This window comes from Dipodomys spectabilis, unplaced genomic scaffold (genome assembly GCF_019054845.1).
Source record: "Dipodomys spectabilis isolate Male_0828 unplaced genomic scaffold, ASM1905484v1 ptg000365l, whole genome shotgun sequence".
NCBI lineage: Eukaryota > Metazoa > Chordata > Mammalia > Rodentia > Heteromyidae > Dipodomys > Dipodomys spectabilis.
This window is the reverse complement of record NW_024871042.1, coordinates 3997417-4018097: the sequence shown is the minus strand read 5'-3', so window position 1 is coordinate 4018097 and position 20681 is coordinate 3997417. Positions and strand designations below refer to the sequence as shown.

Below are 20681 nucleotides of genomic sequence, written 5' to 3'. Positions count from 1 at the left end.
GAGGTAACCCTTATCTGTCTCAAAACCACAGTAATCTCAGCCCACAAAAGTGCCTGCTTTGCCACAGGACTCAGGATTTCTTAAGAGAAAACAAAAATACACTTCAAACTGAAGGGTTGGGGTCGTAATTAAATGGTAAAGTGCTTGCTTAACATTCACCAGGTCCTGAGTTTGAGCCCCAGAATCATAAATGAATATATACCAAATAAAGTTAAAAAAAAATTTTTTTTGGACCATAGTCCAACTCAGGCCTGGGTGGTGTCCCTGAGCGCTTTGGCTCAAGGTTAGTGCTCCACCATTTTGAGCCATAGTGCCACTTCTGATTTAATGGTGGTTAATTAGAGATGTGTTTCTCAGGAGTTTTCAGCCCAGGCTGGCTTTGAACCACTATCCTCAGATCTCAGCCGCTTGAACAGCTAGGATTACAGAAGTAAGCCACTAGCTCATTTTTTAATGAAGTTAAAAAGCAGTGAAGCCAGGCTCAGGTAGCCTGTAATTCTAGCTACTCAGGAGGCTGTTATCTGAGTATCACGGTTTGAAGTCAGCCTGAATAGGAAAGTCATGAGACTCTTTTCTCCAATAAACTACCAAAAAAGCTGGAAGTAGAGCCTTGGCTCAATTGGTAGAATGCTGGCCTTAAACAAAAGAAACTCAGGGACAATGCCCAAGCCCTGAGTTCAAGTCCCAAGACTTGCACCAAAAACAAAAAACAAAAAAGTAATTAAAAAAAAAACCACATGTACCTTGACACCTTCTTATATATAAATACATGAATAAAAAGAAAACAAAAATGTACAATCCAGTTATGAATAAAAACTATTATTGCTCAGGCCATAGTTCCCTTAGAGTACTGGTATTAGAGACAGCTAAGAGTTGACATTAAGAATACATCAGGGCTGGGAAGGTAGCTCAGTGGCAGAGTGCTTGCCTTGCATGCATGAGGCCCGGAGTTCGATTCCTCAGCACCACATAAGCAGAAAAAGTTGAAAGTGGTGCTCTGGCTTAAGTGGTAGAGCACTAGCCTTGAGCTGAAGAGCTGAGGGATAGCACCCAGAAGGCTGAGATCTAAGGATCATGATTTGAAGCCAGCCCAGACAGAAAAGTTCATGAGACTCTTTCCTCCAACAAACTACTCAGAAAAAGCTTGAAGTGGCACTTTGCTCAAGTAGCAGAGTGCTAGCTTTGAGCACAAAGAGTCTCAGGGACAAAGCCCAGGCCCCGAGTTCAAGTCCCATGACTAGCCAAAAAAAACAAAAAAATCATCAACAAAAAAATACTCAAAATGTTTGAGTTTGAATGAAGAAAAGCTGGATTGTCCTGGATTTTGTAATGTAGCATCACTATTTCCAAATCTACTTCTGCTGCAGCCATCCTATGGCTCCACTGTACTAAAAGCATAACTAAAACATATGAACCTCAGGGAAAAAAAAAAAGTGAACCTGATTTTCAATTAAAACATCAAAGGTTTGTGTTACATATAAACATAATTAATCCCTTTGTACATAAAAGATTTCTGATAAAAGATTTATGAAACTTTAAAAAACAAAGAAAATCTCAAACTTAAGTCACGTAGATAACGTGGTCGTTTTTGTTTTTTAACTAAGACTCCTCTTTCCAGACATCTGTCTAGAAATGTCTGGAAAGCATCCCTTAACTCAAAAGACCAAAAGTTCCTCACTACAGATAATCAATCCACCAAATTTTTCAGAGGACCAACCCAAGGAATTTTAGAAGAGCATTTGTTTACTCACTTGCTGCCATGTTAGCTTCAGCCGCTCGTACTGCTCCTTGCCATCTGCTGAGCAATCTGAACAAGTAAACCTAAAAAAGTTATCACCCTTAAGGTAACTGAGCTGTTCCCTCAGCTGACCTAGGAGGAAAACAAAAAAGTTACAACACAGGCTTATCTTAAAAGCAGCAAACAGTTTTCTTTCATCATCTTATCAACCAGATTTCCATTTTTCCCCCTTTTTTCAATCAACCCACAACTGCAGGATGAGAGTAAGGTATTGAGTACAGAAAAAGATTTTCATTCTTCTAAAGTAAAGTTCATGCTCCCACAGACTCTACAGTTCCTTAACTTTAGAGGAGAAAGGTACTGGAAAAGCAGGTATGATTGCTCCAACTGGATTTCCAACTATTACATTCCTGACTCCTTCACACAGGTCTCTTCATACATTCTTTCTGAGTTACTGCCTGCCAAGCACTGGACTGGGAATTAGATATTCAATGTCCAAGGCAGACATGGTGCCTATTCTCATCAGTTTACAAGTCTACAAGGGCTGCATAGGTCACAACTGCACAGTGATTCTCCATTCTCATGGTGTATCAGAACCCAGAGAACTGTTTTGTTTCCCTAATGATGCCTAGAGCTACCCCAGATGAAATGAACCAATCTGAGGTGGAATATAAGCCTGTGCATCCAAGTTCCCAGGTGATGTTGATGCTCTTTGAACATGAAAAGCATAGGAGCGTAACGTAATGTGCACCCCAGGGGCAGTGAGGGGGCACCTAAAGAGGGTGCTAATTTATATTAGGGAGACAGAAAAGTTCGAGGGATTTACTGGAGGGCCTGAAGAACTAGAAGTGTAGAGGTGAAGGTAGGGGAGGCTTGAAAAACCAGGAGGTCCATATTCTAGAGAGGAAACAAAAATGTGCCAAGTGGATCAGAATTGTTTGTAGACAAAAACTTCTTCCTAACCACAAAGTTCTGCTTATATTCATGAACAGAGAGGCTGAAATTAGCAGGAACCTGCCTACAAAGGGCACTTTAAATAAACTCTGAGCTATGTGCTATAATCCTAGCTACTTAGAAGTCCGAGAACTGGGAGGAAAAGACCCTGAGACTCTTATCTCCAATTAATAACCCAAAAGCAGAAAATGGAGCTGTGGCTCAAGGAGGTACAGTATTAGCCTTGAGCAAAAGAGCTCAGTGACAATGGCCCAGGGCCCAGAGTTCAATTCCAATGATCAATAAAAAGGCATAAAATATTCCTGTGGGAACCAGGAAAGCTACAGATATTTGGACAGAACCCTGAGTCAATAAACTTAGACAGTTTGGAAGCAAAAGCCAGTTTTGAAGACCTAGCTTCTAGGTTGGTTTACTATAAAAATGTTGTAACATTATCCATTAATCTGAACTGTTGAATCCATTTTAACAAAAATGTTTCCACATGCCAGAAAATGACCCACTTCACAAAAATGTATGCAAATATATGTGCATATATACTTCACTTGGCTATAAACTCTTACACAAAGCATTCTTCTAGTACTTGCTTTTTTTCTAGTCTCTATTTTGGTATAAATTGTATGATAGCTGGCAAAGCACTCAAACTAGTATGCTAGCTGAAACCCTCAAGGTGTGTACATATGACTTGCCAGCAGATAAAGGAAGTCCAAAAGTGAGAAATAAAACCGTATGTACTACCAAAGAGCATCAAAAACCTTTGATCTGACTATAGCAGTTGTCAATGTATTAAACCTAACAGTAATTTTTATGCACTTGAACTTCAAGTATGACTAGAATTTGGTCCTCAACCCCTTTACACCTTTGTGTGTGTGTGTGTGTGTGTGTGTGTGTGTGCAGTTGTCCATGTATTAAACCTAACAGTAATTTTTATACACTTGAACTTCAAGTATGACTAGAATTTGGTCCTCAACCCCTTAACGTGTGTGTGTGTGTGTGTGTGTGTGTGTGTGTGTGTGTGTGTGTGTTGTATCATGGGTTTGAACTCAGGGCCTGGGTGCTGTCCCTGAACTAATTTTGCTCAAGGCTAGCACTCTACAACTACAGCCAGAACTCTACTTCTGGATATTTGGTAGTTGATTGGAGATAAGTCTCACTACTTTCCTGCCTGGGCTGGCCTTGAACCATGATCCTCAGATCTCAATCTCCAGAGTAGCTAGGATTATAGGCATGAGCCACCCGTGCCTGTATATAATCTTATTAGATAAACGTGATTAGTACTTTCAACAACATGGGATTTCAAATTTTCTATTTTTTTTTTTTTGCCAGTCCTGGGACTTGAACTCAGGGCCTAGGCACTGTCCCTGAGTTTCTTTTTCTCAAGGTTAGCACTCTACCACTTGAGCCACAGCATCACTTCCAGCTTTTTCTGTTTATGTGGTACTGAAGATTGGAACCCAGGGCATGTTAGGCTAGCACTCTACTACTAAGCTACATTCCCAGCCAAATTCTGTAATTTTTATTGAGTTACCATCAAGAATATTAATTTAGCCAGGCACCAGTGGCTCACACCTGTAATCCTAGCTACTCAGGAGGCTGAGATAAGAATCACATTTCCTAGTCAGCCCAGGCAGGAAAGTCCATGAGACTCTTATCACCAATAAAAAAACCACAAAACCGGAAGTGGCACTGTAGCTCAAGTAGTAGAGCACTAGCCTTGAGCTAAAGAACTGAGGAACAGTGCCCAGGCCCAGAGTTTAAGCTCCATGACTGACAGAAAAAAAAAAAATTAAAAAAAAAAAAAAAATATATATATATATTAATTTAGGGAAGGAGCTATATATCCGAGTTCAAACTCCAATAAGGCAAAAAAAAAAAAAAGTTAATTTAACAATAGGATGGAAGTTAACAATTTTTATTAGTACAAATATGTCTGTATGTTATATAAATTTGTATTTGATCAGCTTAAATAATAAGTATAATAATTATCCTTTTATTTAGGTCTACTTTACATTCGTGTTTCTTCCACAGTCTGGCAACACAAAATTTCAAATAGGAACTGATAAAGGAATTGAGAAGCTCCTTACTAGCTGGTATCCATTTTTGGCACTTGTCGCAGAAGTAGGACAGCTGCTCCTCCATCCATGACACATCTCCTTCATCACTGTTGAGGGAATCTCCACTCTGGTCATGAGATAAGTCCACTGACGCCTGATCCTCCGATTCTACGATCAGGAGAGTCTCTCCTTCCACTTCTCCCTCCTCCAGCCCTTCCGAGGTGGATGTTCTTGTGGCTTCATCATCGTGTCGACTTATCAGACTGCTCAAGTGGATATTGGTATCCATCTTTTCCTTCTCACAGGTTCAGAAGTGCTTTTTAGTAATAACCCTGAACTCAAGACACTGAGTTGGCTGGTACCAGAATCCTACAGACAGAAAGTCCAGAAAAGTATCTGCCCCGAATTCTTTATTCAGATATAACAAGTTCTTAAAGAAGAAAATTAGAATATAGGATACACTGCCCTTTTTATTTGATCAAAATTTAGAAGGACAGTAACCAAAAAAACAGCTGTTAAAAAAAAACAAAAAACGGGCTGGGAAGGTGGCTCAGTGGTAGAGCGATTGCCTTGCATGCCCGAGGCCCTGGGTTCGATTCCCCAGCACCACATAAGCAAAAAGAAAAAAGCCGGAAGTGGCGCTGTGGCTCAAGTGGTAGAGCGCTAGCCTTGAGCTGAAGAGCTGAGGGACAGCGCCCAGGCCCAGAGTTCAGGCTCCACAACCGGACCCAAAAACAAAAAAAAAAACAAAAAAACAAAAAACACTAAGCTAGGGCTGGGAAGGTGGCTCAGTGGTAGAGTGCTTGTCTTGCATGCATGAGGTCCTGGTTTCAATTCCCCAGCCTTGAGCTGAAGAGCTGAGGGACAGCGCCCAGGCCCAGAGTTCAGGCCTCACAACTGGCAAAAGAAAAAAGAAAAAACACTAAGCTATTCTCTATATCTCTATAATACAACACACACAACTCGGCACTGTATGTCCCAGTATTTCACATTCATTTAAAGTCATGTTTTTTGAGATCCTTTTTCCAACATCTTCTCTCTTTCTGCTTCAAGTTCTTCAGTCAAAATAATCTGTTCTCCCAAAAGACGAATATTTTCTTTTTTTCGATTTTGCCTCTCAATGTCTCTGATTACTCCATCACGAAGCCTCTAAAAATGTTAAGAAAAAGATTTTAGTAACACTCTCAACAAGAGGCACTCATCCTTGTGCCTTTCAAATCCAAAAAGTGTTACCAAAATACACACTTAAAAACATTCAGCTTGGCCGGGCGCTGGTGGCTCACGCCTGTAATCCTAGCTACTCAGGAGGCTGAGATCTGAGGATCATGTTCGTTCCAGGTCAGCCTGGGCAGTAAAGTCCAAGAGATTTGGACTTAGAGATAATCCAATAAACCACCAGAAAAGCAGAAGTGGCACTGTGGCTCAAAGTGGCAGAGCACTAGACTTGAGCTGAAGAGCTCAGGGACAATGCTCAAACCCACAGTTTAAGCCCCATGACCAGAAAAAAAGAAAAAAGACAAGACAGAAAAGAAAAACATTCAGGTTGTAAATACTCAATTTCTATTTTAATTTTTTTCAGTTTTTATGGATCATAAGGCTTTGAACTCAGGACATGGGCACTGTCCCTGAGTTTTTTTGCTCAAGGCTAGTGATACTTTGAGTCACAGCTCCATTTCCAGATTTCTAATGTTTAATCGGAGATAGAGTCTCACAAAGTTTCCTGCCTAGGCTGGCTTCGAACTGCAATACTCAGATCTCAGCCTCCTGAGTAGCTAGAGTTACATGTATAAGTCACTAGCAGGGGCTCTTTTCACATTTTAAAATTTGCCCAATGCACACAAAACAAAAACAAAAACCACACCCTTAATGGTAAATAAATAAAAATTGGCACTTTTAATTTAAAGTTTAATATTTGATTCTTCAAACAATTAATGGGGCTGGATGCCTGTGGCTCACACCTGTAATCCTATCTACTGACGCTGAAATCTGAGGATAACAGTTTGAAGCCTGCCAACAGGAAAGTCCATGAGACTCTCATTTCTAATTAAACATAAAAATCTGGAAGTTGGGGCTGGGAAGGTTGCTCAGTGGTAGAGCGCTTGCCTTGCATGCATGAGGCCCTGGGTTCAATTCCTCAGCACCACATAAGCAGAAAAAAAAAAGCTGGAAGTGGCACTGTGGCTCAAGTGGTAGAGCGCTAGCCTTGAGCTGAAGAGCTGAGGGATAGCGCCCAGGCCCAGAGTTCAGGCCCACGACTGGACCAAAAAAAAAAGAAAATCTGGAAGTTGAACTGTAACTCAAGCATTCAACTTCAAGACCGGCACACTAATGGAAATAAAAAAGCTCACAAAATACTCTAGTAAAGTGCTGGGATGTAGCTCAGTGGCAAAGCACTTGAGCCAGTGCAACGTCTTAGGCTCAATCCCCAGTACAAAAAATAAATAAATAAATAAAATTTATATGTACATATACATTTAAAAAAAAAAAAAAAACAGAAACAAGCCAGGTGCCAGTGGCTCACGCCTGTAATCCTAGCTACTCAGGAGGCTGAGATCTGAGGATCACAGTTCAAAGCCAGCATGGGCAGGAAAGTCCATGTGACTCTAATCTCCAATTAAAAACCAGAAAACCAGAAGTGGCACTGTGGCTCAAGTGGTAGAGTGCTCCCCTTGGGCTGAAGAGCTGAGGGAGAGCGCCCAGGCCCCCATGACCACCACCACCAACAACAACAACAAAATACTCTAATAAGTTTGCTTGTTTCTTCCAGTCCTAGGGTTTGAACTCAGGGCCTGGGCACTGTCCCTGAACTTCTTTTACCCAAGGCTAGCATTCTTATCACTTGAGCCACAGTGCCACTTCCAGCCTTTTCTGTTTATATGGAATGGAACCCTGGGCTTCATGCATGCTAGGCAAGCATTAACATTAAGCCCATTCCCAGCCCCTATTATATCTATTTTTAAAGATGATACCTCCCCTCCCAACTCCCTTCTCTGCCCCACACCCACCCCCGCCCCACATCTGCTAGATTTCCTCTAGGCCAACAGTTTCATATGCTATAGGGGAGTTGGAAATTTCTGTGAATCCTGAACTAGTAACTCAACTTGAAACTAAACTCAACTTCCTCAAACCTTAGGGCCTGGGCAAGATCACCACTAAGACGTCCAGGTCTTTCTGTCCTCATACCAGGACACACCTACATATACATATCACCAAGTCTATTATCATAAACTGGGATCATTCCTTCCATACCTGTCCCCTAGGCCTCCCCTCCTTTTACCGATATATCAAGCTGTGCACAATCTCCATCTGTCTCTCCATCCATCATTTGCTATCTTTCTCCAGGTGATTGCTTCACACATCCTTTCAGTGACTTCCACATACTACCTTACTAACCACCAAAGATCTCTCTTAGGTGGATGCCATTCCAACACCCATCTGCAACTTTGGCTTAGTCAAATACTCTTCTTACAAGAGGACTATGCCCTGATAAGCCCATTATAAGTTGCAAATGCAGTCAAAAAAATGCACTGATGGGGCTGGGAAGGTAGCTCAGTGATAGAGTGCTGACCTTGCATGCATGAGGCCCTGGGTTCGATTCCTCAGCACCACATAAGCAAAAAAGAAAAAAGCCGGAAGTGGCGCTGTGGCTCAAGTGGTAGAGAGCTAGCCTTGAGCTGAAGAGCTGAGGGACAGCGCCCAGGCCCAGAGTTCAGGCCCCACGACCGGACCCAAAAAATAAAAAAAATGCACTGAATACACACTAAAACTCAGCAACAAGAGTACCTACCATTCAGCCACAAAATCAGACTGGCTGACTGGGACCTGCAGCTTGCTCCACTGCCCATTGTCTCCAGAGAGAATAATCATATGACATACCACTATCCTGGGTGGTTACCAAGAGTCAAAGTTGGAGGTAGGGGCTAGGAAGGTGGTTTAGTGGTAGAGTGCTTGCCTTGGGTTCGATTCCTCAGCACCACATAAGCTGGAAAAAGCTGGAGGTGGTGCTAAGGCTCAAGTGGTAGAGCATTAGCCTTGAGCTGAAGAGCTGAGGGACAGCACCCAGGCCCAGAGTTCAGACTCCACAGTTGAACAACAACAAAAAAAAAAGTCTGAGGTAGTTACTACCAAATGCAAACCATATTGTTCTTCCACCAGCATAAACTTGGAAACTTATCAAATGAACCACAATACTTGGTCTAAACTGGGTTACAGTGAGGATTAAGGATGATACAGTGTGCCTGCCTGGTATGTGGCAAACAGGAAACAATAGACATTCTTTAATTTCTTGCTTCCTTGACCATTCTAACACATCCACCATGCCATTCTGAGCCTATTCTTTCTCCCTGCTACAAAGTGGGTATCCAATGAAAGTTTGGATGTAAAATAAACAGATTACTTTAGTTGATCTTTTCTCATCACTAACTTCAACATAAAGAAGTCTCTCTGTTCTTCCATTTTTTTCCCTTCTCTAAAAGCAATTCTCAACCCTGGTTATGTATTAAAGTCTTCTGGATGACTTTTGGAACATACAGAAACAGAATCCCTATACACAAGAGTTTAATTATTGTGGAGTAAGGGGCCCAGCCCTAGTTGTGAAAACTTCCCAGGAGCCATGTGATGTATATGTATGTGCAGCTAAAGCACAAGATAAATCTCTTAACTATCCCTAATTCAATTCTTTCGGAAAATAACTGGATTCACTGACCTCAGGACTAACATGACATCCTGTGTTCTCTACCATTACCACCATTTCCTGTTAGTTCCAAGCAGGAAATCTCCTGCCTCTATTCCAAAAGCTAAGCCAGTGCAATCATACTTTAATTTCAAATCTCTATCTCTTCTCTACCTTGTCATCATTGATCCCCTCCAGATACCTGCGCCAGTCACATGTTTCCACTCCTCCCATTTTCAGATTGTGAACAGCACAGACAATCCTCATCTGCCTTCATTAATGTACACCAAATACAGAGCGCGGTCAAAGGCTCTGGACAGGCAAATTAAGACTGTTTACTTTGATACACTTAGTTCTTTATTTCTACCCTTGGCCAACTAGCCTCAACCCAAATGCCTATCAAAGTACTGAAAGTTCAACGATGACCTGCTTACAATACTTTAGCACAGCTACAAACCGTTTTGTTTTTTTTTTACAGTCTCTAGATTTCTTACCTTTGTACCATATTCCCAGTGCAGTGCCTGGCATGCCAACTTGAATAAGAAAATACTACTGACAGAGTAGGCGGTCAATCACTCATTAGTTAAAGGACAGATGTTTTCTGAAACAAAGCACTAAAAAGAAAATTGGGGAAGATGGCATCTTCACCGTTCCCAGAATCTAGTTTCCACAGTAATATGCTAACTAAAACACACACACACACACACAAAACATCTCACTAGATTACCTTGGCCAAAGGCGGGGGAGGGGGGGGCGGGGGGAGGTCGTCTAAGTAGGCAACATTATTTTGCCAGGCTGGAGATGGAACCCAAGGCCTCGCGCATTCTAGGCAAGCCACCCAACTGCACCCTCAACCTCAACTGTTCAAATCTTTAGCACTTACACCTCATTAGGCTCCAGCCCGAACCCTGGGCCCGACTGAGCGGAGAGGGCTGGTAGCTTGCAGAATGCACGCACACGCACACACACTTCCCGCCTTCGACTTCGTACCTTGCAGAATACACACACACGCACACACACTTCCCGCCTTCGACTTCGTACCTTGCAGAATACACACATACACGCACATGCACACATACACACACCCCTTCCCGCCTTCGATTTCCAAGCGGCCCCCGGGAGCAGGCGAGGGCGGTGCGCGCCACTGAGCACGCGCGGAGTCGGAGCGCCCGGGACCCGGGGCCCAGCGCCTCAGGCGCGGGGTCAGCAGAGCTCCTGCAGGGCCGCCGGGGGCGCCGCCGCGAGGGCGAGGGCGAGGCCGAGGCCAGCGGCGGGGGGCGGGGGGGGGGGGAAGACGCGAGGAGACGCCGAGAGCCACGCGGGAGCCACGCGGGAGCCACGCGGGAGCCCACCGCCCCAGGCCTGAGGCCCCCGCCGCGCGCGAGCCCGCCCCCCCATGCGGTCACGTGACACCGACCTGCTGGTCCTGCCGCTGCTTCAGATGCACGCCGGCCACCGTGGCCGCTGTCAGAAGCACCGAGAGGCCCAGTACCGCTTTCGAGCTTCTCGACATCCCCGCGCCGGCCGCCGGAGGCCACCTTGTGCCCCTCGCCCTGAGGCACCGTGGCTATGGCTGACCGGATCCCGGCCAGGCTCGACCCCTCGAGCGCCGAGCTGGCGAGTGTCGAGAGGTGCCGTCGCCAGGCACGACCAATCGAGAGCCGGGCAACCGTGCGTACTTCCACCCCCCCGCCCCCCCCGCTAGGCGGATAGAAGGTCCCAATTCAAATCTAAAGAGCTGTGGCCGAAAGCTGATTCGAGCTTCTTGACAGGTTTGGAATAGGGAGGTTCTATGCCTGTGCAATCTGGGGTATCCCGGAGCGTCAAGATTCCCGCTCACTTTGGCTCAAAGCCTGTTCTGTGCGCCTGGCTGAACCAGGTGGTTTGCGTAAGTGCCATACTCAATAAGCACGGCCTCTTACCACCCTTTGGTGGGGCACTGACACTTGAGGTCGTCTCGTTGGGCGTATTCAGAGGTGCAGATAGGAGTCTTCATTGGAGTGAAGACCTATAATGAAACGTGCAGTTGAGCTGCACCCTCAACTGTTCAAATCTTTAGTACTTACACCTCATTAGCCTCCAGCCCGAACCCTGGGCTCGACTGAGCGGAGAGGGCTGGTAGCTTGCAGAATGCACGCACACGCGCGCACACACACACACACACCACACGCACACACACTTGCCTTCACCTCGGGGCGCATGATCAGAATGATTTTTCTTAGAATTTGAAAGTGTGTGTAGGGCTGGGAAGGTGGCTCAGTAGTAGAGCGCTTGCCTTGCAGGCATGAGGTCCTGGGTTCGATTCCTCAGCACCACATAAGCAAAAAGAAGCCGGAAGTGGCGCTGTGGCTCAAGTGTTAGAGCGCTAGCCTTGAGCTGAAGAGCTGAGGGACAGCACCCAGGCCCAGAGTTCAGGCCCCACGACCGGACCCAAAAAAACAAAACAAACAAAAGAGTGTGTGTGTGTGTGTGTGTGTGCGCGCGCGCGCGCGCGCGCGCGCGCGCGTGTGTAGGGGCTGGGAAGGTGGCTCAGTGGTAGAGCGCTTGCCTTGCATGCATGAGGCCCTCGGTTCGATTCCTCAGCACCACATAAGCAAAAAGAAAAAAGCCGGAAGGTGCTGTGGCTCAAGTGGTAGAGCACTAGCCTTGAGCTGAAGAGCTGAGGGACAGCGCCCAGGCCCAGAGTTCAGGCCCACGACCAGACCCAATAATAATAATAATAATAAATGGGAAAAAAGAAATGTAATGAAATAGGCTGGGCACTGGTAGCTCATGTCTGTAAACCTAGCCACTCAGTAGGCTAAGATCTCAGGATCTCATCGTTTTGAACCAGCACTGGCAGGAAAATCTGCGCAACTCTTTATCTCTAATTAACCAACAAAAAGCCAGAAGTAGAGATGTAGCTCAAGTGGTAGACTACTACCCTTGACCAGAAAAGGCTAAAGGACAGCACCCATGCCCTGAATTCAAGCTCCAGAACCTGTACTATCTATATCTGTATCTATATCTATATCATCCCTTCTCCAAACATCATTCCATCCACAGCAGTTTTTCACAGCCTGAAATCCTTAAAAAATCCTTTATGTTTTTTCCTGTGCCAGCCCTGGAGCTTAAACTCAGTCCTAGGCCTTGTCCCTGAACTTTTGTGCTCGTTAGTGTTCTGCCATTTGAACCACAGTTCCATTCCTGCCTTCTTCAGAGTAAACTGGAGATTTAAGCCACAGACTTTCCTTCCCAGGCTAGCTTTGAACCATGATCCTCAAATATTAACCTCATGAGTAGCTAGTAATCTGGTTATAGGCATGAGCTACCAGTGCCCAGCAAAATCAGTAAATTTTAAAATGAAGTTTCGACCCTAATGAACTTTCGGATGAGAAGCAATTTAATTCACAGTGTATTTGTATGTTTCTTTAATGAAATTTTTAATAGGCTGCTTTTTATTTTTGGTAGACCCCAGATATATTTTCCTTGTAAATCATAAGCCTTTAACAGAGAAGCAAGTCCTTAGATTATACATCAAGTAGTAAGATAGATAGCTTTTCACTTTTTTTTTCCCCCTGGTCCTAGGACTCAAACTCTGGGCCTGAGTGCTGTCCCTGAACTTCTTTTTGCTTAAGGCTATTGCTCTACCACTTGAGCCAGAGCTGCACTGTCAGCTTTTTCTGTAATTAATTGGAGATAAGAATCTCACAGACTTCCCTGTCTGGGCTGGCTTGGAGCCATGATCCTCAGATCTCAGCCTCCTGAGTAGCTAGGATTACAGGCATGGGCCATTGATGCCTGGCTAGCTTTTCACTTTTTTTTTCTTTTGGCCAGACCTGGGCTTGAACTCAGGACCTGGGCACTATCCCTGAACTTCTTCTTCTTCTTCTTTTTTTTTGGGGGGGGAAGTCGGTCATGGGGCTTGGACACTGTCCCTGCACTCTTCAGCTCAAGGTGAGGGCTCTACCGCTTGATCCACAGTACCACTTCCAGTTTTCTAGTGGTTTATTGGAGATGAGAGTCCCATGGACTTTCCTGCCCAGGCTGGCTTTGAACCGTGATCCTCAGATCTCAGCCTCCTGAGTAGCTAGGATTACAGGCGTGAGTCACCGGCACCCGGGTTATCCCTGAGCTTCTTTTGCTCAAAGCTAGTACTCTACCACTTGAGCCACAGTGCCATTTCTGGCTTTTTCTGTTTATGTGGTACTGAGGAATGGAACCCAGGGCTTCATGTGTACTAGGCAAGCACTCTACCACTAAGCCACATTCCTAGCCCAGGTTTTCATTTTTATTGTTACTAATTTTTCAGTTTGTTGTCCCAAGATGTATTCTCCTTGTTAAAACTCCTTTGTATGTTGGGCGTGAGTGTCTCATGCTACTCAGGAGGCTGAGGTCTGAGGATCACAGTTTGAAGCCATGCCATGCAGGAAAGTCTATGAGACTACAATTAAGCAACAAAAAAGCCAGCCTCGGCAGGAAACTCCGTGAGACTCTTATCTCCAACTAACCACCATAAAACAGGAAGTGGCACCGTGGCTCAAGTGGTAGAGTGCCAGCCTTGAGCTGAAGAGCTCTGTCCCAGACTTTAAACACCACAACTGACAAAAAACAAAAAACAACAACAACAAAAAAAAAAAAAAACAGGGGGCTGGGAAGGTGGCTCAGTGGTAGAGCACTTGCCTTGTATGCCTGAGGCCCTGAGTTTGATTCCTCAGCACCATATAAGCAAAAAGAAAAAAGCCACAAGTGGCGCTGTGGCTCAAGCTGTAGAGCGCTAGCCTTGAGCTGAAGAGCTGAGGGACAGCACCCAGGCCCAGAGTTCAGGCCCCACGACCGGATCCAAAAAAAAAAAAAAGAGGTAGCCAAGTAAGAACAACACCACACACATGGTATTCAGGTAAAGGGTAGGTTTATTCATCATTCTGGCTGGCACGAGGCCATGCCCTCCAGAAGGTTGGGAAAGGCCTGTGAAAGAGAGCCGGGAAAGAAAGCGTCAGGGCCTGGGCTAGGCCTTATCTAGGGTATGGGCGGAGAAAGGTGTGGCCACATCAAATTCAGATGTGACCCCAGTGGATGCAGGTGTGACCTCTTCCAGGTGTGTCAGTTGCCTAGGTAACACAGGTACTGGGTGGAGACTTTGCTGCGAGGAGGGTGGAGTCTGCTCTCCATCCAGGAGCGGACCTTATAATAGTAATTTAAAAGTCAAGGCTGGGAAGGTGGCTCAGTGGTAGAGTGCTTGCCTGGCATGCATGAGGCTCTGGGTTCCATTCCTCAGCACCACATAAGCAAAAAGAAAAAAGCCGGAAGTGGTGCTGTGGCTCAAGTGGTAGAGTGCTAGCCTTGAGCTGAAGAGCTGAGGGATAGCCCCCACAGAGTTCAGGCCCCACGACCAGACCAAAAAAAATAAAAGATTTTTTTTTCCAAGTTAATTTTTAATCACCCTAGTGAAAACTTGCCTAGAAGGAGAAGAAGCCACAGACAGGGTGTAATCTGTCTGACATGCTGGAATTTACCATGGAAAGCTACAGTCTTTTTCTCCCCCCTCAGATCTACAGGGCAAGTTTCCAAACCCCAACAAAGGTCACCTCTGAACTGAGTGGCCATGCATTGGTGTAAACATTCTCAAAGCCTCTGAAGTCATGATCTATGGAAGGAAATGACTTAAAAGTCATTTTTATTTTCATTTTTGTTAGTCTTGGGGCTTGCTAGTCAGGGCCTGGGCACTATCCCGGAGCTTCTTTTGCTTAAGGCTAGCACTCTACCACTTGAGCCACAGCACCACTTCCAACTTTTTCTTTTTATGTGGTACTGAGGAATCAAACCCAGGGCTTCCTGCATGCTAGGCAAGCACTCTACCACTAAGCCACATTCCCAGCCCCCATTTAAAAGTCTTGGTCAGCTTTATTTAACAAATTGGGCAGTTCTTCATTCTATAAATAAAAAAGGGTTGTAGTTAGGGGTGGGGGAAAGAAGCATGGACTTCAGAGAGACATGCTTTTTCAGGTCTTCCAGCCTTCCCCTGAGACGTTGTTCCCAGGAATTGGTCTCTATGAGCTAGCCAACTTTATAGCAAGAAAGTTGTTGGGAAGTATGGCTGGTCACTCGCTGCATAATTTGGGAGACAATCTCTTGCTTTGCTAGGTCTCCATTTCTCCCTCGGTACTACAGTGAAAATAACGTTTCTTCTTTACTGTGCTATCTGAGATGACTAGTAATATGATGACACCACAGTCCGGCATGTGACAGTCACACATGAAGGGTATCACAGCCAGGGAGTCGCCTGGTGCTCACCTGGTAGTCAGAAGACCCAGGGAAGGCTCCTATCCCTACAGCTGCAGGCAATGGCCCTGGATGCTTATCTCCACGTATTTTGAAAATACGTGTTTGTCTGCGGTTGTGTAAGCCTTTTGGTAGCATCCTAGCTGGCAACAGTGTACAGAATTTGCCTAAGCTGTGAATTAGAGATCCCTTGTTTCAAAATAGAGATGTTCCTTGATTTGCAATGGGTTCGTTCCCATTGTAAATACATGGAATACACCTCACCTACCAAAACTCCTAACTTAGCAACACAGTACGCTGTAGCATGTCAGTTGATTCTCTTGCAATCATGTGGTTCACAGGGAGTTGTAGCTTGCTCTGTTGCCCAGTAGGAGAAGGTCCCACTAAACATAGCCCAGAAAAGGATCAATATTCAGGACTAGGAGGCTAGCCCAGTGGTAGCATGTAGAAGACTGTGGACTCAAGTCTCCAACACATGCGCGCACACGCGCGCGCGCGCACACACACACACACACATTTAAATTCAAGTTGAAATACAGTTCCTACTGAATGTATATTACTTTTTGTACTATCACAAAACCTGACATGGCTGGAATGTGGCTTAGTGTTAGAGTACTCTCCTAGCATGCATGAAGCTCTGGGTTCCATTCCTCAGTACCACATAAACAGAAAAGGCCAGAGTGGCACTGGGGCTCAAGTGGTAGAGTACTAGCTTTGAGCAAAAGAAGTTCAGGGATAGCGCCCAGGCCCTGAGTTCAAGCCTGGTGATTAGCAAAAAGCAAAACAAAAACTAGCTACTCAGGAGCCTGAGATCTGAGGATCACCGTGCAATGCCAGCCTGGGCAGGAAAGTCCGTGAGACTCTTATTTCCAATTAGCCATCAGAAACTAGAAGTGGCACTGTGGGTCAAAGTGGTAGAGCACTAACATTGAGCTGAAGAGCTCAGGGACAGCACCCAGGCCCAGAGTTCAAGCCCCATAACTGACAGAAAAAAAAAAAAAAATAAAAACCTGATAATTTTAAATGGACCATCCTAAGTCAGGGACCATGTGTACTAGATGTGACTAAGTTACTTTGGATTCAGCATCTATTCATAGTATTAAGGAAAAAAAGTCAATATTACCATTGTTAATGAGGGAACAAAGTTGTTAGGTCTTTTACATATAATTTAAATTTATGAATCATTGTTGAAAACAATGGCTTTGTTGGCTGCCAATGTCTCACGTCTATAATCCTAGGAACTCAGGAGACAAAGATCTGAGAATTTTGGTTCAAAGCCAGCGAAGGGGCTGAGAATGTGGCTTAATGGTAGAGTGCTTGCCTAGCATGCATGAAGCCCTGGGTTCAATAATTCCTCAGAACAGAAAAATCCAGAAGTGGCACTGTAGCTCAAGTGGTAGAGCGCTATCCTTGAGTACAGAGAGGCTCAGGGACAGAGCACAGGTCCTCGCTTCAAGCCCCAGTGGGTGCAAGGCAGGAAAATCCCTAAGACTCTTATCTTTAATTAGTTACCCCCCAAAAAGCTGGAAGTAGGGCTATGGTTCAAGTGGTAGAACACTAGCCTTGAGCCAAAAGAGCTCAGGAACACCCAGGCCCTGAGTTCAACCTCAAGAACAGCACCAAAAAAATTAAAAGTAGGTTATTTTATATTCTGTTTTTGGTAGGTCTTGGGGCCTGAACTCTGGGCCTGGGCACTGTCCCTCAGCTCTTCAGCTCAAGACTAAGGCTCTACCACTTGAGGCACATCACCACTTCCGGCTTTTTCTGTATATGTGGCGCTGAGGAATCAAACCCAGGGCCTCATGCATGTCAGGCAAGCCCTCGACCACTGAGCCACTTTCCTAGCCCTTAAAAGTAGGTTATGAGTAGGTATGAGGTACAACTAGAGACGTAGTGTAAGTAGTAGAACACCTGCCTTGTAAGAATGAAGCCCTGAGTTCAATCTCCAGTAACACCAAAAAGAAATTTAAAAAATAAAAAAGCTAGCTGGGTGCCAGTGGCTCACGTCTGTAATCCTAGCTACTCAGGAAACTGAGATCCGGAGATCACAGTTAGAAGCCAGGGTGGGCAGAAAAGTCCTTGACTCTTTTTTCTTCTTTTTTTCTTTTTTTTGTTAATTGTGGGGCTTGAACTCTGGGCCTGGGTGCTGTCCCTCAGCTCTTCAGCTCAAGGTGAGCACTCTACCACTTGAGCCACAGCACCACTTCTGGTTTTCTGAGTGGTTTATTGGAGATAAGAGTCTCATGGACTTTTCCTGCCCCAGCTGGCTTTGAACCATGATCCTCAGATCTCAGCCTCCTGAGTAGCTAAGGTGAGCCACTGATGCCTGGCAACCTTGACCCTTATCTCTAGTCAACCAACAAAATGCTGCAGCTGAAGGCACCACCAAAAAGCCAAAAAGTTAAAAGAACAAAACAAGAAATGGTCAGATTCTGCAGGCAGAAAATGAGTAAGAACATAGTTGCTAAACTTGGGAGCCACTAAAACATTGTTCAGTTAGGTTATAACTAGGGGTGGGATGTGGGGGAGGGAGTCCAGGATAGTCCTTTGACATAGCAATTAAAGACAAGTTGTTCTGATAAGTAATGAATGAAAATTTTCCATAACATTTAGAAAACCTGCTTTTGAACACAGAGGAAATATGCCATGGTATCAAACGTTCTTTTTTGATAAAGGAAGCAATTATTAGTTTTATTTGTTCTAAGTAGCCAGAATATCAAACTTAATTTTCATTAGAATGTAATTCTTTTTTTTTCTTTCTTCTTCTTCTTCTTCTTTTTTTTTTTTTTTTTTGTCAGTTGTAGGGCTTGAACTCTGGGCCTAAGCCCTGTCCCTGAGCTCTTCAGCTAAAGGTTACTGCACTACCACTTTGAGCCACTGCACCACTACCTGTTTTCTGGTGGTTAGTTGGAGATAAGTCTCATGGACTTTCCTGTCCAGGCTGGCTTTGAACTGGGGTCCTCAGATCTTAGCCTCCTGGGTAGCTAGAATTACAGGTGTGAGCCATCAGTGCCTGGCTAGAATGTAAATCTTTTTTTTGTCAGTCCAGTGGCCTGAATTCTGGACCTGGGCACTGTCCCTCAGCTCTTCAGCTCAACGCGCTATAGCGCACTACCACTTTAGCCACAGCGCCACTTCCGGCTTTTTCTCCTTATGTGGTGCTAAGGAATCGAACCCAGGGCCTCATACATACAAGGTAAGCGCTCTATCACTGAGCCACCTTCCCAGCCCCTACAATGTAATTCTTGTTCACACTAGTAATTCAAAACCCAAGACTCATATTTTATATGTATACATAAGTATATATTTCAAAAATAATGCTTTATTATCTAAATCCAAGTTAGATTCTTTTCATAAAAAGCAATTACAACTTGAGGACACTTCGCATGTGCCTCTTTTGCCAGCACCAAGTCATTCTTATTTGAATCTTTCCATTTTATGACAAACATCAACTCTCCAAAAATGTTGGTGGCACCAAGTATTTGTTCAGCCATCAGGCCCCGAGCAAAACCCTTTGCATCTTTTTTCTTCTTGGATTTCCTAGCATCAGATTTACTTTCTGATATAAATTTCCTTTTCGTACCATTCTTTCCTTCACCAGCTTTTTGAGAATTAAAAAATGCTTTCACTAATTTTGGACAATGTAAGTTTTCTTCAGGTTCCCACGAATTGTCAGCATCTGAGTATCCTTTCCACTTCAGCAAATATTTCACCTTCCCATTCACTACCTGTCGATCCAGTACTTTTTTCACCTCATATTCTTCAAGTTCTTCAACTAAGACCTCTTCAACTTTTTCACTCTTTCTATTCCATTTCTTTTCCATTTTTTTTTTATTTTTGCAATGTGATTTTCTTGGAAGCTGTAGTTTTAATTGCAGATTTGAAGAGCTCTTATTATTTACCACCCTTGATGCTTCAGGCCTGGATTCTGCAGCACCTTTCAATGCACTTTCAGCACCTGCAACAAATGTACATCACTTTAAAGGAGACGGTTGATAACCAGGGAGCCTATGGTTATATCATGACTGGAAGTTTATAGACCTTGGGAAGTCCATAAGCAGAGATGAGCAGCTATCAGCATACCCTTGACAGAAGAATGATCTTCCCATTGGGGAAGGTTGTCCTCCTCTGGAGAAAATTTTCCTCTTTGACTGAGTGTGAACCCACATGAAAAAGTGGGGAAGAAGAGAAGCCAGAGAAGCACAATTAACCCTGGCAAATGTCACGTACAATAAGGTCACCCTCAAATCTTAGATTAAAAAAAAATTTGTCAGTAGTGGGGCCTGAACTCTGGGCCTGGGCACTGTCCACTTGAGCCATAGGACCACTTCTGGCTTTTTCTGCTTATGTGGGTTGAGGAATTGAACCCAGGACCTCATGCATGCAAGGCAAACACTCTACCACTGAGCCACCTTCCTAGCCCCTCAAATCTTAGATTTATGGATATTTCTGTACCTCCCTCTCAATTACCTGGTAGACTGGAAACTGATCTTTTTTTTTCTTGGCTTTTTTTTCTGCCAGTCCTAGGGCTTGAACTCAGGGCCTGGGTACTGTCCCTGAGCTTCTTTTGTTCAAGGTTAGCACTCTACCACTTGAGCCCCAGTGTCACTTCTGGCTTTTTCTTTTTCTTTTTTTTGGGGGGGGGGGGTCTGGTCATGGGGCCTGAACTCTGGGCTTGGGCGCTGTCCTTCAGCTCTTCAGCTCAAGGCTAGCGCTCTACCACTTGAGCCACAGCACCACTTCCGGCTTTTTTCTTTTTGCTTATGTGGTGCTGAGGAATTGAACCCAGGGCCTCAGGCATGCAAGGCAAGCACTCTACCACTGAGCCACCTTCCCAGCCCGACTTCTGGCTTTTTCTGTGTATGTGGTACTGAGGAATGGAACCCGTGGCTTCATGCATGCTACGCAAGCACTCTACCACTAAGCCATATTCCCAGCCTGAAACTGATCTTAAAGAATAGTCCTTTTTAAGCCGGGCGCTGGTGGCTCACGCCTGTAATCCTAG

At 44.7% G+C, this 20681-nt stretch overlaps 3 protein-coding genes across 3 annotated transcripts in view; all 3 read right to left on the bottom strand.

The window, feature by feature from the left end:
* Positions 1–5310, bottom strand: part of Kat14 (lysine acetyltransferase 14) — a 36929-nt gene extending 31619 nt beyond the window's left edge. Inside the window, exons 1-2 of the mRNA XM_042666470.1 lie at positions 4774–5310; positions 1752–1870 (exon numbers count right to left, since the gene is read on the bottom strand). Of these exons, the coding sequence (XP_042522404.1) occupies positions 1752–1870; positions 4774–5032 (378 nt within the window). The 5' untranslated portion in view covers positions 5033–5310. The remainder of the gene's footprint in view (positions 1–1751; positions 1871–4773) is intronic.
* Positions 5311–5598: 288 nt separating this feature from the next.
* LOC122096067 (protein PET117 homolog, mitochondrial) lies at positions 5599–10999 on the bottom strand. Its single transcript, XM_042666471.1, has 2 exons — positions 10833–10999; positions 5599–5892 (listed from the first exon to the last, which is right to left on the bottom strand). The coding sequence occupies exons 1-2, from the start codon at positions 10926–10928 to the stop codon at positions 5746–5748; spliced, it is 243 nt and encodes an 80-aa protein (XP_042522405.1). The 5' UTR covers positions 10929–10999; the 3' UTR covers positions 5599–5745.
* An 8006-nt stretch (positions 11000–19005) lies between these two features.
* Positions 19006–19500, bottom strand: LOC122096032 (chromobox protein homolog 3-like). The gene has a single exon (XM_042666423.1). The coding sequence runs from the start codon at positions 19498–19500 to the stop codon at positions 19006–19008; it is 495 nt and encodes a 164-aa protein (XP_042522357.1).
* Positions 19501–20681: the final 1181 nt, after the last annotated feature.

Excerpts from the sequence above, each read along its gene's own strand:
- LOC122096067 (XM_042666471.1), bottom strand. The coding sequence starts at position 10,928 with ATGTCGAGAAGCTCGAAAGCGGTACTGGGCCTCTCGGTGCTTCTGACA. Across the intron at positions 5,893-10,832 it reads AGCAGCGGCAGGACCAGCAG|AGGCTTCGTGATGGAGTAAT; the intron begins GTCGGTGTCACG and ends TAACATTTTTAG.
- LOC122096032 (XM_042666423.1), bottom strand. The coding sequence starts at position 19,500 with ATGGAAAAGAAATGGAATAGAAAGAGTGAAAAAGTTGAAGAGGTCTTA.